Source organism: Theropithecus gelada, chromosome 3 (assembly GCF_003255815.1).
Source record: "Theropithecus gelada isolate Dixy chromosome 3, Tgel_1.0, whole genome shotgun sequence".
Lineage (NCBI taxonomy): Eukaryota > Metazoa > Chordata > Mammalia > Primates > Cercopithecidae > Theropithecus > Theropithecus gelada.
Window position 1 is genome coordinate 109564588 of NC_037670.1, and position 16374 is coordinate 109580961.

The 16374-nt window shown below is 38.7% G+C and overlaps 1 protein-coding gene across 2 annotated transcripts in view; it reads right to left on the minus strand.

Moving 5' to 3' along the window:
* COL1A2 (collagen type I alpha 2 chain) overlaps positions 1 to 16374 on the minus strand; it is a 37185-nt gene that overhangs the window by 2190 nt on the left and 18621 nt on the right. For both annotated transcript variants that reach the window (XM_025378627.1, XM_025378628.1), the window contains exons 26-50: positions 16086 to 16139; positions 15474 to 15527; positions 15268 to 15321; positions 14939 to 14992; positions 13935 to 13979; positions 12694 to 12792; positions 11365 to 11472; positions 10638 to 10691; positions 9636 to 9689; positions 8893 to 8946; positions 8735 to 8788; positions 8531 to 8638; positions 8117 to 8170; positions 7215 to 7268; positions 6054 to 6215; positions 4744 to 4851; positions 3964 to 4071; positions 3522 to 3575; positions 3328 to 3435; positions 3134 to 3187; positions 2655 to 2762; positions 2124 to 2177; positions 1890 to 1997; positions 1304 to 1562; positions 712 to 896 (exon numbers count right to left, since the gene is read on the minus strand). In XM_025378627.1, the coding sequence (XP_025234412.1) occupies positions 712 to 896; positions 1304 to 1562; positions 1890 to 1997; positions 2124 to 2177; positions 2655 to 2762; positions 3134 to 3187; positions 3328 to 3435; positions 3522 to 3575; positions 3964 to 4071; positions 4744 to 4851; positions 6054 to 6215; positions 7215 to 7268; positions 8117 to 8170; positions 8531 to 8638; positions 8735 to 8788; positions 8893 to 8946; positions 9636 to 9689; positions 10638 to 10691; positions 11365 to 11472; positions 12694 to 12792; positions 13935 to 13979; positions 14939 to 14992; positions 15268 to 15321; positions 15474 to 15527; positions 16086 to 16139 (2208 nt within the window). The remainder of the gene's footprint in view (positions 1 to 711; positions 897 to 1303; positions 1563 to 1889; positions 1998 to 2123; positions 2178 to 2654; positions 2763 to 3133; positions 3188 to 3327; positions 3436 to 3521; positions 3576 to 3963; positions 4072 to 4743; positions 4852 to 6053; positions 6216 to 7214; positions 7269 to 8116; positions 8171 to 8530; positions 8639 to 8734; positions 8789 to 8892; positions 8947 to 9635; positions 9690 to 10637; positions 10692 to 11364; positions 11473 to 12693; positions 12793 to 13934; positions 13980 to 14938; positions 14993 to 15267; positions 15322 to 15473; positions 15528 to 16085; positions 16140 to 16374) is intronic.

Sequence of the window (16374 nt, forward strand, 5' to 3'; positions counted from 1 at the left end):
AAAAAAAAAAAAAAAAATTCCAGTAAATGGGGAAGGGACCCAAAAAAAAAAAAAAAAAAAAAAAAAAAAAAAAAAAAAAAGATCTCAGGAAGAGTGGACTCAGAGCCAAGCTTAGGAAAAGGGTACTTTCAAAGAAAACTTAATTCACTTGTCTTTGAAATATCAGTTACCCAGATGAACAAAAGACCTAGTAGACTGAAGCAAGGTCATCTAAAAACATTATCTGTTCCAATTAATCCTTTTTGCATATGCTTTCTTCTTTAGAATAAGAGAATGAGGAGGTAGAAATTCTGACATTTTTCTTTTTCTGTAATTTTGTAATTTATGGAATTCCAGTAGGCATTCAGTAAAGTTGGTGAAAAGGTTTGATTAAAAATTCAGAAAAGCTGCTCACATTCTGAAAATGCATATGCATGAGTGTGGGGTATATGCTGGCCAGTGCTCCTTCACACTAAATGACATTAGTCAGTTTTTTCAATGACTACCAATTAAGTCAAATTTGAATAATAACTTTGAATTACATGGATGTGTCCAATCAATCCATCTTCTAATGTGCAATTTAGGACAAAATTGGAACCCAGGAAATGAACAGGTTTTTTTTTTTTTTTTAATAAGCCCATTTTTGTCAGAGATTAAAATGCAGATAATTAACAAACAGTTCTACCAAAATATTATTTAGCAGAAGGAGAGGTGTTTGTGGGGATTCCTCACCTGGCTGCCAGCATTGATAGTTTCTCCTAGCCAGACGTGTTTCTTGTCCTTAGAGCTCCTATACCAGTTCTTGGCTGGGATGTTTTCAGGTTGGGCCCGGATACAGGTTTCGCCAGTAGAGAAATCACAGTATACTTTGATAGCATCCATAGTGCATCCTTGGTTAGGGTCAATCCAGTAGTAACCTTTTAAGAAAATAACATTCAGATCATGAAACTTCTCATTGAGCAGAACATAGATTCTAATAATAACTAATGAAAGATACTGACTCTCCTAAGTAACATTTTTGATTGTCTACCCCACATTTAAGAAGAAGAGAGTGGCTATTTTTAAGATTAGACAGTTCCTTCCCTCCCCTCCTCCATGAAAAATCAAATCAGGGTACTTATTACTATGAAAAGTGCAAAAATACATTTTAAGAGAAATGAGGTTGGGTGCTGGTTGGGAGAAGATGATGCTTCATTAATTGTGTGTGATTTCACATAATGTAATCTTTACCCAAATGCATTTTCACTCTAAATGTCAATGGAAACTAATTTTGAAAAGCTCAACTTGTGAGAAGGGTCAGTCTGGTCTGGACATCTTGACCTACCGCTGCTCCACTCTGGGTGGCTGAGTCTCAAGTCACGGCATGTGCGAGCTGGGTTCTTTCTAGAGCCTTCAGGAGTAAGAAGGGTCTCAATCTGGTTGTTGAGAGACTTCAGAGTAGCATCAACTTCATAATCCTTGGGTCTGAGAGAAGGTGCTGAGCGAGGCTGGTCAGCCCTGTAGAAGTCTCCATCGTAACCAAAGTCATAACCACCACCACTTACACCTGGAGGTCCAGGTGGGCCAGGGGGACCAGGGGGGCCCTGCAAAGGTGAAAGTGAGAGAGGAGAGGCTTTATACTTTGTTACAGTGAGAGACATCCATGGCAGATTTTCGTTGAGCTTCACACGGAAGCATGTTCTAATAAGTAAAAAATAATCAAATTCAAATAAATAAATAACGTGCTCCCAGGCATACTTGCAGGGATGGGCTTAACGAGCCCATTGCATATAGACAATTTCCAGATATTTTAGAGGATATATTGAAATTGGGCTAACTTTAATGGGTTGTCATAGTTGTCTTAGTTTAGTCTGAAGAAAATATTCCTCAGGTCAGTGATCTTCTTTATTATTTTCCCAAATCACACTTACAGCAGGACCTTGGTGACCCTGAGGGCCTCGAATGCCAGCAGGTCCAACTGTACCAGGATGTCCAGTGCGACCATCTTTTCCAGCAGGGCCAGAAGGACCGGCAGGGCCCTAAGAAAGACAGACACCAAGTGCATGTGAGCTGGTGAATCCCACCAAGGGAGCAGCAGCCTGGGGCTCACTGCTCGCTTTAGCTTCTATTTCAGAGATGAATTGTCTTCTCTTGAGTCTACCTACCCTAGGACCAGCAGGACCCACGGAGCCAGGAGCACCTTGATCACCATGGTGACCCTTTAAAGAGAGAATAGGAAAATCACACTTTCAGAGCACATTTCAAGAGACAGATTTTTTTTTTTTCCAAATTGAATGGGAAACTTTAGTTTAAATGGACTCCGGATTGAGAAAATTGAAAATGTAAAGTGGGGCTCTTGTCTCCCATTATGTCTATTATATTCAATTATTTTTTTCACAACCTATTTCAGCAGTGCAATATTAGTCATTCCTCTAATTATGTTTATTTTAAGTGGGGTTGAAGGACATTGTTGCCAGGAGATTTTAATGTATGTATATTTCTATCTCCCTTAATCCTCCCCTTTCACGTTGGGATGAAATAGCATTATCTCCAAGAGTGAGATGGAGTTAGCCAGAGAATGGGAAATGGATATTACATAGGCTATATTGGAACAATAGCAGTGAAAATATGAAAATCCTTCTGAGCTGAAGGCCTTCAGGGTCAGTTTATGTGCGAGATGGCTACAGTTTACTTACAGCGAGACCGGGCAGACCTTGCAATCCATTGTGTCCCTTTAAGCCAGGAAGACCTCTGGGCCCCTTATCACCGGGCTCTCCCTTATCACCACGAATGCCTTGTGGGCCCTATAAAAAAAGAGAAGGATGGATAAGACTTACCGTTTTAAAAAAATGATACTCACTTCACCACAAATACTACTTAATTCGTTTACAAAGGTAACTCAGGACATGTAAAGGTCTAGCTAAGCTCTCACCTCTGCTAGTAATCTGCTTTAGTTGCGCTATCTGTAAAGTGGCTAGATCCTTGTAATCTTTTAATACAAACAAGCAGAAGAGATTCAAAATAGCTCAAGTTATTTGTATCAATTCTCAGCATGGACTGAAATGTTTTAAAAATATTAAGTCTAGCTGAAATATTGTGTATTTTCTTAATGGATGTTTTGGACTGATTCTCTCTACATTTTAATTTTGTAAAGAAATCTTCAGCATGTACATACACTAGGACCTCTTGGACCAACAGCACCAGCAGGACCAACAGGACCAGAAGGACCCTGTGAAATGGAAAAGAAAAACACAACTTAGCCAGGCCCAAGATTCCTCTCCCCACTCTCCCACCATCCTCAAGTGTGAGGAAGTCAGAAGCGAAGCCCACGAGAATGCTGCACTGAGGGAATGATATTCACAAACTTACAGTTTCACCACGGTTTCCATGTTTGCCAGCAGGACCCACGGGGCCGTGAGGACCAGGTGCTCCTGCAGCACCAACGGGACCATTGTTGCCAGGGTAACCACGCTCTCCCTATCAAAGGCAAAATGAAACTTAGCATCAATCTGGGTTGTATTTTAATCACTACTGAATTAGAGAAAGATGAAAAGTGTACTGACCTTGTGTCCGGGTTGACCATCGCGACCTGGGGGACCATCGTTCCCAGGGTTGCCCTGTGAAGACACCACACAAATTAAGGTTGTTGGCAGGCTCTGCTGCCTACCAGCCCCTATGTTGTGGCTACTCTGTCTTCATCACTTCCAGTGCTCAGTAGTAATGAACCCTCTTTCAGACTGTTAAAACTAGGGATAAAAACCTGCCAACCTAGATATTTTTTAGAGATGTTTTAAATACTTGGGCCCAATTTTGCAGTGTGCTACTGAAAAGTCCATTCTTTGGCCTAAGCAGTTTTTCATATTTTCAATACTAGGTGTAGATATTATGAAGAAGCTGACCATCTTGTTCAGAAATTTGGAACAAGAGAACCTCTGCTGAGGACATAAAGTTTCACACAATGAAATCCTGCTCGGTTTTATTTTACAAACCAAGTGTTGGACTCACATCACGACCAGCTTCACCAGGAGCACCATTGACTCCAGGACTACCCACAGCACCAGGAGGACCACGGGCCCCAGGAGGGCCAGCAATGCCAAGAGGACCAGGTTCACCCTAAATAGGCAGAGAAGATAAAATGACATTCCCCTCATTTGACAGAATGCTAACCTTCCCCTCCAAAACAACCCTATTCAGGAGATTCTAGTTGAAGAAAGAAGGTAAATTGAATGTGAATTGGTCACACAGTGGTAAGAAATATCATCAGTATCATCCCTGCCCTCCTTCTCCACGTGTAGATGGCCAGCTTTATGTAATCACGGGATGTTGCTCTGTAAAAAGTGAGCCTCGTGTCATTTAGTATCCCAAATGAAATGAATTCATAAAGTTGATAGAGTTTATGGAGATGAGATGGTTTCTAGTTGTTGTCACGTATAAGGTTTAATGGAATGATTCAGAACTTCCAGAGTTTCATTCTTCCTACAGGATAAATGATGCCAGCATTTCATATTGCAGAGGAGTAAATGCAATTAGAGATTGTATCGTTCTTAAGCGCGTCGAAAGAACAAAAATCATTCTGCATAATTTTACGCTGTGTCTTTATAGTGTGTGTCTAAGTAAGGTGGTATTAAAGCTTCTTAGACAAGTGACATGTGATCTGTATAAAGAAAATGCCATGAATAAAAATCTTAAGTGAAGTTATTCAGTGATCAATCTGTCACATTTGAAGTGGCAGCTTTTAAAATCTTTTCTTATGTTAATGGAGTCAGAATATTGTCAAGCACTCACCAAAGCACCAGCAACACCTGGTAGACCACGTTCACCTCTTGAGCCAGGGAGACCCAGAATACCAGGAGCACCAAGAAGACCCTGAGGACCTGGAGTGCCAGGAGGTCCCTAAATGGAGAAAAAATACTGAGTATTATGGGTAAGAGCCTGGGTGATAACAGGTTGGCTTGAAGATTGTGAGAATAAACTGTCTTCAGCTTAGAAAAAGGCTAATGACCTCATATTACTAGGCAATATCCTCGGATATCTTTTCTCTAGTGATGACAGTGAGTTTACATCTTGGCATGTATACTTCTGTATTTGATTCATCCTTGAGACCAATGGCACAACATTTAAAAATATGTGGTTGAGATTTATAAAGACACTTGGGGTGGTGAAATAGAGTTTTTATGGCCTCGAGGCAGGGAAACAAATAAAATAATTTTATTTTAAATTATTATGGATACATTATAGTTGTACATAGTAAGAGGAGTTCCTCAAAAAACTAAAAATAGAACTACATAAGATCCAGCAATCCCACTGCTGGGTATATACACAAAAGGAAGGAAATCAGGCTGCGTGGGGTGGCTCACCTGTGTAATCCCAGCACTTTGGGAGGTCAAGGTGGGTGGATCACCTGAGGTCAGGAGATCGAGACCAGCCTGACTATGGTGAAACCCCGTCTTTACTAAAAATACAAAATTAGCTAGGCATGATGGCGTGTGCCTGTAGTCCCAACTACTTGGGAGGCGAGAATTGCTTGAATTGGGGAGGTGGAAGTTGCAGTGAGCTGAGATCATGCCACTGCACTCCAGCCTGGGCAGCACAGGGGAGCTCCATCCCAAAACAAACAAACAAACAAACAAACAAACAAAAAGGGAATCAGTAAAATCAGTATCTCAAAAGGAAGCAAATTTTGACTTTGGCATCTAAGGTCTACTAGGGGCACCTTTCAGAGTAGCACTAGTACTGGACAGTGTTACGTTTAAGAAATTGGTAACTTACTGAGATTGATTAATTTGTAGTAGAATGGCCACAGCAATGGGACTCCGTTCTAATCCTGGTACCAGTAAGGTGCCCTCAATAGCTTAAAGGGCCGCTGTGATAAAACTGAGTTTCCTCATTTATTGTCTTCCCAATTTTGTGCTTTGTGAGAATCTGTGGAAGCCACAGCCCCTCAGTGTGTGCTGGACAGATTTCCTGGCTCAGTTGAGCTCTACTTGAGAGCCTACAATACTCATCAACAAATTGATGCCACTTGAAGATTTGTGTAGGGGCTTTATTTTAATTCAACATAAAGTATTAAGAAAGAGGAGTTGGAAATCACTTACAGCAGTACCGGCCTCTCCAGAGGGACCCTTCTCACCAGCAAAGCCAGGGGGACCAACAGCACCTACTTCTCCAGTTCGGCCAACTGGACCTTGGTCACCACGAGGACCACGAAGCCCTTCTTTCCCAGCAGGACCAGGGGGACCAGGAGGGCCAGAAATACCCTATGAGCAAATGTACAAGGTCATTTTCTTTCTGTTAATCAGCAAGGGCCTGGAAGAGAGAGGCAAAGATTCTAGATCTTAAGATGCAAACAATGTGATGCAATAAAATAATACCCTGGCCATTTTGGGGAAATATTTATAGTTTTTAACATTCTTTCTTGCAGAAAGAAGCAACTCCTGTCTTCCTTCATGAGGCTGTAACAAACCAAATAATGGAGGAGAGACTATGGCAAATTTCTGTGAGGAAAAACAATGTCATGCCACTGGTACCCTGGCATATTGGAATCAGAACTATGTAGAATGATAGGAGTTAATGATAAATGAATGGGACTCTGAGTTTTGAAGGACTCTGCCTTTTCTTTTTTCTTTTCTTTTTTTTTTTTTTAAAGAAAACCAATAGAGGCATTTTGTTCATAATTGAGGAATCACACACGCTCTCAACTAGGTTTAATTAAATGTCTACAGGGAATGAATATTTTTCTGTTATGAACCTGTAAAAGGATTCCAAGAAATCAACATCTTTGCTATTTTTTTCCCCTGAAACCTTAACCAGAAGACTTAATCCTTGGTAATTAATTAAATTTTCTTGAGTCCTGACAGGAGAGTCTGACTCAGAATTAAATTAGAGGCCAAACCACCTTTAAATTCAGGAACAATTATACCTTAACAATGGTGGCAGAATGTTAGCCATAAAGGGTAATTAAATATAGAAATATCTGATATGTGGCTAAAACTGTTCATTTTTTTTTTTCCCAAAGAGACCATGCCCCTGAAAGAGGACTGGGGTTCACATGAGTAAAAGCCTCTCAAACTGATATTATAAAATATAATGTATGATGGTAACATCTTAATGGTTCAGAAAAACTGATTTCAGACCAGGAGAGTAATAGTAAATATTAGTGATGTGTTTTCATGAAGAGTTTCTTACCAGTTTTCTACCAGAAGCCAGGTCTTTTGGCTAGAGTAAATGAAGACACATGGTTGGAGTGATTTACTTACAGAGGGTCCTGGGGGACCAGTCCGTCCAGCAGCACCAGGGAAACCAGTCATACCCTAAGAACCAAGCACATTAGAATTCCACAGTCAACATCAACTCCAAGAATTTGGGTAAGATGGGAATTTCTTTCTTTTTTGTTTTTTTTTTGAAAATCAGTACATGTGACCAGGGATAGACCAAGGAGTAGGAGGTAGGCAGATTTATATAGGGTATTATTTAGCCAGGACCCTGAAGGCCCTCCTTCTCCACACATCTTCCTTACCAGCATGCCACCAGTTGCAATGCCCATATTTTGCATTAAGGTTTGGATGGTCCTTTCTGAAATGCTGACATATTATCTTATGGTTGTAAAGGTATGATGCTAAGATACTATGTCATTATTACACATTAATGTGTATACATTAATAACTATCTTTACCACCTGGCTGAGTGGTAAGGAAATGGGCACTTAATAAATAATGGTATTCATGAACAGAAGAATAACAAATGACCTAGAACATTCAGCACTGTCCAGTGAGAGAAGAAGTCAGTAAAGTTCATTTTTGGGTCTCTAAAGAATTGTTGTCATAGCATTGCCTGCAAAGGGGAAGGACATGGTCAGGCAGAAGAAGGGGCATATTAATAAACAGATGAAAGACACCAAAGAAATATTTTTTCCTACTTTACAATTAAACTGCCTAGGGCCCACCTTCGTTACTACCTCAAGTGAGGTGATAGCAACATACACTGAGTTCCAGCTGAGTTCAAGTTAACATCGATATCGGAATTGCTCTGAATAGAATGAACTTGAATCTCAAAAGTTTCCTCATGGTAGTCCAAATTTACCAAAAATGTCAAAACCTTCAAGTGTCCTTAATAGATTCTGAAGAAAGAAAAGTGGTGAGAGTCCATTGCAAATACTCACAGGGGGGCCTCCATCACCACGACTTCCAGCAGGACCAGGGGGACCATTTGGACCCTAAATGCAAAGAAAAAAGTGGGGTCAAATCACAAACAAACTCTTATAAATGTTACTCTTTTCTTCAAGGGGATCATTCCCACATCTCTTAGAAGAAAATGTGGACATAAAAAATGACTATCTGTGTCAGAATGTTCTTCAATATTACCACCCTTATGAAGTTATCAGAGAATTAAAATAAAACAATATTTATGAAACTTTTATACATTGTAAAACAGCGTGCAAATGTTAACCCTTCCGTTATTTTCCATCTTCTATCTGGTGTATTCCCTGTTGCATAGTAGGCACTTGACGAATATATGTTTAATTGTAAGATCTAGTGGGTGGCTGCTGTGTGGACCACCAGTGAATTCAACTTACAGATGGGCCAGCAGCTCCAACGGGGCCTGTGGGACCAACGACACCGTTTTCACCCTTAGGCCCTTTGGCTCCTCTTTCTCCTTTAGCACCAGGTTGACCAGCAGCACCCTGTTGGAAAGAAACAGTTAGAGTTCTGGTACTCCGACCCACTCTACTCCCCAACTTAGGATATTTTCAGATTAATCTTCATTATGTGATACTCACAGCAGGACCAGCAAATCCATTGGGGCCAGCAGGACCGACCTCACCACGTTCACCCTAGGTGGGAGAAAGTATTTAAAAATGTCTTATCAATCCTAGGTTCATCAATGTCTAAACATCGTGAGGTGTGAGTATCCAAAATGACCCAGGTTCTTACTTACAGGGCTTCCCCGAGGACCAGCAGGACCAGCAGGACCAGCAGCACCAGCTTCACCCTATAATGGGACCAAAGATGAGTCTGTTAATGTGCCTGACATAGATGCTCAAAAACTGGGAGGCAGAGACAACAGTGGTGGACAGTGGGCTATTGTCAGAGTCTGTAGTTGCCGTGGAGGAGAAAACTCATCTACATTTCACAGAGTAAAATGAAGTGGATTTTTACTTAATGCTATATTCATTTTGGGGGTTAAGTGGTATGGCTTGTACACTTGAGAAAACACTATAAATCAGTGCCCACAATACCAGGATGAGGACATTTTAATTTTTAGATGGACATGGGGCTGATCTATTTGTGGCAATCTTTGCAATACAATAAATAAGATCTATTTTAAGTGGACTGTTCAATGTGAAATGGGCACACTATTATATTGATTTTTTTTTTGTTATAATTGAAGGCTTTGAGAAGCCTCAGTACATTAGGATATTGTTAATGCACAACATGGAAAGACTTTAAAACAAATGCTAGGGATTAGAGTATAGATCAGATAGCTGGCACATCTATAGGAAGGGAAAAGTAATTTTAAACACACAGCATTTGTTTCCTGCTGCCCTATCACAATAGCTAGGTTTTTAAATAAGTAGGCTTTATACCAAGCCATAAAAATGAATTGCTGGGGCTCTTTGGGACTAGGGAAGGCAGGAAATTTTAGATATTGCTGTTGGCTCAGTGAAAATTCAAGCTTACCCGGTCACCTGTGGCTCCAGCAGGACCAGGGGCACCTACAGCACCAGGAGCACCCTAGTACCAAAAAGGAAACATGTCTTATTAATAACACCCTGTATCATCAAGAGTAAACCTTGTCATTCTTTTTGACTGTGCTTATACAGTGACTGAACACTTTTACTGCACTCTGGTTGGACATCAAGAAGGCCTCTGATGCATTTTGGTTCTAATTATCAAGACTATTAGAAGCCACTCTCAGAAGGAGGGTACTCGAGTAATAAAGGTTATGGAAATGTGTAAGTCAATAGCAGGTCAGAAATTTGGGAGATCTGAACTTTCTGCTATTATAAAATTCCCTGGAGAGCAGCAAATGAGCAGCCTTGTTTGAAACTGTTAGAACTATGTGATTCAAAAGAAAGACTATTACAGATGTGCTATAGTCAGTTTTCAGCTCCGAAGGAGAGGTGAATAAAGGAATCCAGGCCAACTGTGGCCTGGAAGACCCATGAGGCTGACCCCCTAGATAAGGTAATTAGACTGTCACGGGACTATCTTCGGCATCTTCATGGCATTAACAGCTAATCTTTGGGGCTGCTCTTTGGGCGATAAATTTCTAGGAAGTAGGTTTGAATCACTATAGAACCTTGTTAGAGGTTCTGGCTTCCTAAAGCCTAAGAGAGTTATTTTTATTTATTTATTTAAATCTCTGATATCACTTGAAACAATCATTTAATGTTCTATTAAACCTAAAGCTTTTGGTCTATCATTTGTACTTGGTATCGTTGACGCTAGGGAAGTTAGAAAAGTCAGGATATTATTTTTAAAGAGGTTAAATCCCATTGAATTTTTCCTTTGAAACAAGTAAAATGATATTATTAGTCATAGACTCAGGAGAGAAAGGAATATTATTTTATTAAACTTGATAAAGAAAGTGTGTGTAGTTCTAATTTGGAAAACTTCTCAAGTCAAACGTTAAAAAAAAAATCTAAGTACAAACAAACATACAAACAAAATTCTACTCACACGAGCACCATCTCTGCCAGGGTTACCAATTTCACCTCTGAGACCAGGTTCACCCTGAAAGCATAAAGCAAGAGCAACTTTTTGTTTTCTGACCAAAATTTTGAATCAAAATTAATATAAAATTTTTTTCTTTTTTGCAGAAGAGGCTATGATACCTTCAGTCATTTAAGATTTTTAGCAATGTCTCGATTCCTTACCATTCTGTAGAATGTTAATCGAGAAAAATAATGAGGAAAAATAATTCAAGGCCATTTCCAGATTATTGTTAAACAATCTTTTCTAATTTCCGTACACTCTCCTGAAGCATAATCAAGCAAGGTACAGATTCATGTGGACAGAATTGTAAGGCAACATCACAATGGGCTGCAGCGCCTGATCACTCTTATGGCATAACTAATGCAGCAGCACGGTTGACAGCTGTTCAATATAGCTTCTTCCCATTAATTAGGGCAGGATGAGGCATTATTGTTAGTGGCATTAAAATGAGCCTCATGTATTACTCAACACCATCTGTTTGTGTGAAATTCCATGGTAGAAAGGAATTTTGCCAGATTAGTGAGTTTAGAAATGTGTAGGTGCTAGGTGGCAGAGGGAAATGTATATAGATAGATATCAAAATGCTACCAGACCACCTGCCAAGAATTGTGAAAACTTGGGCATCCTTGTGCAGCCTTCTTCGCTAGAGTTCATCAACAATACGTAATAGAGTTCAACACTAGGAGGGTACCTTTTCTCCCTTGCCTCCAGGTATACCAGCAGCACCCCTCTCTCCTGGGAGTCCACTAGGACCAGATGGACCAGCAGTGCCTGCAGCACCAACCACACCAGGTTCACCCTTGAGTCAAACACATGTGAAATCAATTTTAGTGGAGAAAGAAGAAAATGAAGAATCAAACTCTTGAAGAATTCCAATTTAAACAGTTATCTAGACAGGCTTCTTGCCTGCTTTGAAACACAAAGAAGGTCTGGACTATTGAAAGGAGGGAGAATATAGCAGAGAGAGATGCTGTTAATGATACGGTGACTGAAGAGATGAGGGTAGTGGGAGTGCACAGCTGTGATTCCTCTATAACCTGCTTCAATACTCTTAAGGATGGTAGGCACGGAGAAGAAGAGGATAGGACAATGGGAAGCAGAGAGTAAAAAATGTTTACCCACAGACATTTTTCAAGGATAAGTCTCTTAGCCCAGATAGAAAACATGGAAGAGACCCTGTCAATTGAGGAGACGTTTATGTTTTAATCTCCTTAAGAGTAGAGACCGTATCTTCCATTTTCACATAAAACCCTACAATTCCACGTACTTAAAACCTGTTGACTAGCTTCTGAGATAAATAGATCCCTTTGAAAGTACTACCTCACAAAACGAAAGTTTCTTTATTTCCTCTCTCCGTCTTACGTTTTTATTTTTTTCCCAAGAACTTCCTTCCATACACTAAAATAGCTTTTTGCAACTGATGTTTACACTTTTTCCCTAGAGTTAAGAATTAAAATAATATGAGTTGTCTTCTTTTTATTGTGGTTAAGGTAATCACTTTTTCAGGAATGTATATTAAATCTATTTTAAAATCGAAACCACAGATTCTATTTTGGAACACAAGTTTCCAGACAAATTTTTGGTGTGAATGTATTGCACAATGAATTTTCATCATCATAAACTCTTATTATTAAAATTCAGACTACTTTTTGAAATTTTACTTTATGGGATGAGATGTTAAGAAGATAAAAAGTTTTTTTCTCTGAAAATAATGTCCAATGTATACAATGTTTCTAGATTAAAACGAAAGTATAAACAGTGTGATGAGAAAAGAGTGACAACCCATACTAATTCATTTATGTTTGGGGAACACAGAATTTTCCCCACAGTTCTCCCTATTGTTTGCTTGCTTAGAATAATTCAGGTCCACTGGAATCAGATTGCTCTTTACTGAGAGGGAAGTCATCACAGAACTGGAAATAAATAAAAATCTGAAAAGCAATTATATTTCTATTTAAAGGGTCTACTTACTCTAGGCAGACTGGGCCAAACCAGTAATATGTAAAACATAAGATTTTACCTTGTTTCCATCAGGCCCTGGGGGTCCAGAAGGACCTCGGCTTCCAATAGGACCAGTAGGACCGGCAGCACCACTCTCACCTGGGGGACCGCGTTCCCCCTGGAAAAAAGTGATTAGAAGAAGTGTTGCACCATTCATCACTTTCAGTGATACTATTTTACATATGAGAGTTTACACTTGTGTAGCTTCTGAATCTTCGTTCTGCATTTATTAGCAAATTAAAGTTTCTTTTGTTCCTAATTTCTCCACTAGTAAAATGAAGAGATTGATGAGATATTCTCTAAAGTGTCATTTAGCTCTAATGTCCCATGACTACAACTCCAGAATTTGTTGCTTCTAGAGTATAATATCCAACTTTTGCAATTCATTCCTCTTTTGGGGGGAGTCTTTTCTGTGATAAATCCATAGGTAAAAACAGATGCCAGTTATGTGTATTATTTAAAGGAAAAGATTGTGTGTCATTTTAGTTGAATAGCAATGGCAGATGTAGATAAGATCAGATATTCTCCTATCTGTGTCCCCTTTTTATAACCTTGTGTAATAATGATGTAATAGTTATAATATTCATATGTATTATATTTGATACATGTATTTGTATATGTAATCTATGCCTATCTAAATATCTCCCAATTTACATCTAAATATCACTAGAACATAGCATTCTGTAGCCCAAAATATTTATCACATAGGTCCACATTGTAACTGTTTCAAAGGACCTTGTTATAAGTTGGTTTTTTGAGCTTTCTACATGTGTGTTAACTAGTGACATGATGGGATACTTTCAGGGCAGATTAATTGTTTCAGTGATGCTAATACCCACAGAGAAACTAAGTATTTTTTTCTTTATATGACTACTCATAATTTGGGCTTTAGGCTTTGAACATCAATACACATTGCCAAAATTAACTTTAGATCTTAGTAAGATATTATTTTTCCTTAGCTCAAGTTGAGCCACTGTCACAAATGTAGCATAGTTGTCTATATAAATCACTGATGATAACATATATATATTGATTTATTTATGTTTCTTATAACTATGTAATTATTGGATAGGAAATATGAGCAATGAAACAAAAAATTCTACTATCAACTTAGAAATCTAATTCTCTCTACAGATTACGTCTGACTGTAGAAGGGCATCAGAGACTTGTTGCAGGGTCATCAGTGGCTTTAAGGAGAAAGCACTACTACTTTGTAAAACACATTGCTAGAGTTTATGAAAGTAATGAAGTAACACTTACTCTTGCACCAGCAGGACCAGGGAGACCAAACTCACCAGGGAGACCCTAGACAAAGCATGAGAATAAAGCATGAAATTTCTGTGTGATCTCTAAATTCACTTATGATTAAGATATTTGAAAAATTTTGAAAGAGTGAAATAAAGCTGGCACTATCTACATGAGTGTATAAGTACACAGGCTAATAAGAAAAACTTTTAGTATGGAAAGATACAGAAAGAGAGAATTTTATTGGTGACAAAAATGTATCCATCCCAGAACTTGGTGTCAAAAAATTTGTTTCCCATTATTTAGTTTATTGCTTTTTAAAAAAGTGACAAAACAGACTGTTTCCTTCAATAAAAAGATAAATAATAATGAATAATATTAGACGTTGCCTATTTTTAGCTATATGACAGACCGTCTTCTTAAGAGAAATTATCATATTCTGTACATTACCTAGTTAATTGTATACCCAAGTGTATCTCTTTTATCACTGACCAGCTGTCTCCTTAATGTGCCCCACTGTTGATAAAGGAGACCAGGCCACAGAATGTAACTAAATTGAGGCACATTCATCACAATTAGAGAGAAAATGACTCAGAACTCATGCCCTGATTGTGGATAGCAGTGTCACGTCTGAATGCCAAGAAAAATATAAAAGCAATTTTTCAGGATCTAGTTTGATTGAAAATTGTGCATTTACTTTTTCACTATGGGGAAGGAAATAATTTGTATCTTAATGTTATCAAGAATAATACAAAAAGTAAGGCTATTAAATAAAATATTCATTGATAGATTTTACTTTCATAAGGTGATGTTTCATTAAATCTGTAAAACAAAGTAATCAGAACTAAAGTAATTTGGCTCATTCTCTCCATCAGCACCAACATATGTAAAACACTATCATTAACATATGAAATATGAAATTTTCTTTTACATATTATAATTGCATAGTAGTGGGGTATTAAACAGGGGGAAATTCTCAAGTTTAGTAGTTACCACTTACTATTACTTGTTTTACTCACCCTTTCTCCTGGTTTGCCAACTTCACCAGCTGGCCCTGAGGGGCCAGGCAGACCCTAAAAATGAAAAGAAATACAAATCTCAATCCTATGGCTATGTTCAGGAGATTTGCTAATAATTGAGTTTCAGGGTGGTGGCTACCAAATACCAATATGAGCATGATTGTATGTTATTAAAGCATGACACAGAAGTTTGTTTGAAAAAAATGCACCTTTCTTTGCTTTGGTCCTGAAATCATGTTTATTGTGGTGGAGGAGAGAGGTACAGTATGGTGATTTATAGCTGAATAGGCTGACCAAAGGCAGTATTGTGTATATTTGAGTTGACTTACCTGGAAACCTGGAGGACCAGCGGGACCCTGTTCACCTTTTCCACCTTGGACACCCTGAAAGTGACAGGAAAGAGAGCATAAATAGCAACGTCTGTCACCACTGCTATCTAGCTATATAACTTTTGGATTGAAAAATGGAGATGGTCAGTTTGAGAGACTATACACATTCTAGTGCAGAAGAGCACAAGAGTGGGAGGAATACTCGCCTGTGGTCCAGGAGGTCCCTGAGCACCATTGTTTCCATCGGGACCTGGAGCACCCTAAAAATGTTTAACAGAAAGGCTGATGGTTACCTGTAAGCCAGGTAGTTTAAGATGTCTCAAAGCCTCATGTATTACTTCCTTAAAACAAGTTTGTCATTTTAGCATGAATTAAACTCATTGTGGGTTCCCACCAAAGCCCAAATACTGCCTACTAACTTTTTAAATTTTTAATTTGTGTGGGTACATAGTAGGTATATATGTTTATGGGTTTGCCTACTAACTTTTGATAGGAATCAAGCAAAGTATGTAGATACAAGGCAATTTATAAAGGCCAGAGAATGCTACTACATATTCATACCCTTTTAATTACAAAATGAATAAAATAAAAGCCAAGGGCTTCTGTATTTTTGACCTAATGGATATTCTGATTTGTTTTTGCTCACTGGTTTATAAATTTGGTTTTTAAAAAAGGCATTTTATGATGGTAAAAGGACCCCTGGGGATGCCATCTTGAAAAGAAACTGACAAAATGATATCAGATGATGTAAAAAAAAAAAAAGTGTGGTTCTTAGATGAATGCTATGTGAATAGATCTGTACACAAGTTAGCACCTACCCGAGCACCAGCAAGACCAGCATGACCTTTATCACCGTTTTTGCCAGGATCACCCTATAGAAAAAATGAAAAACAAAACAAAACAAAAAACAGCCTTATACATTTAATGTCAAATTAACCATGATGATTTTGGAATGTTGATTTCCTGCTTGTTTTTGTGTTCTTTTGAGCTCCTTAGTCTGTGGATTCTGTTATCTAAGAATGATCCGTCACCATGCAGCTCCATGTACAGTAAGATGTCCCTGTGTCTGTGGAAGCATGGGGCTCAGGAGATGGATTTTCAGCAGGG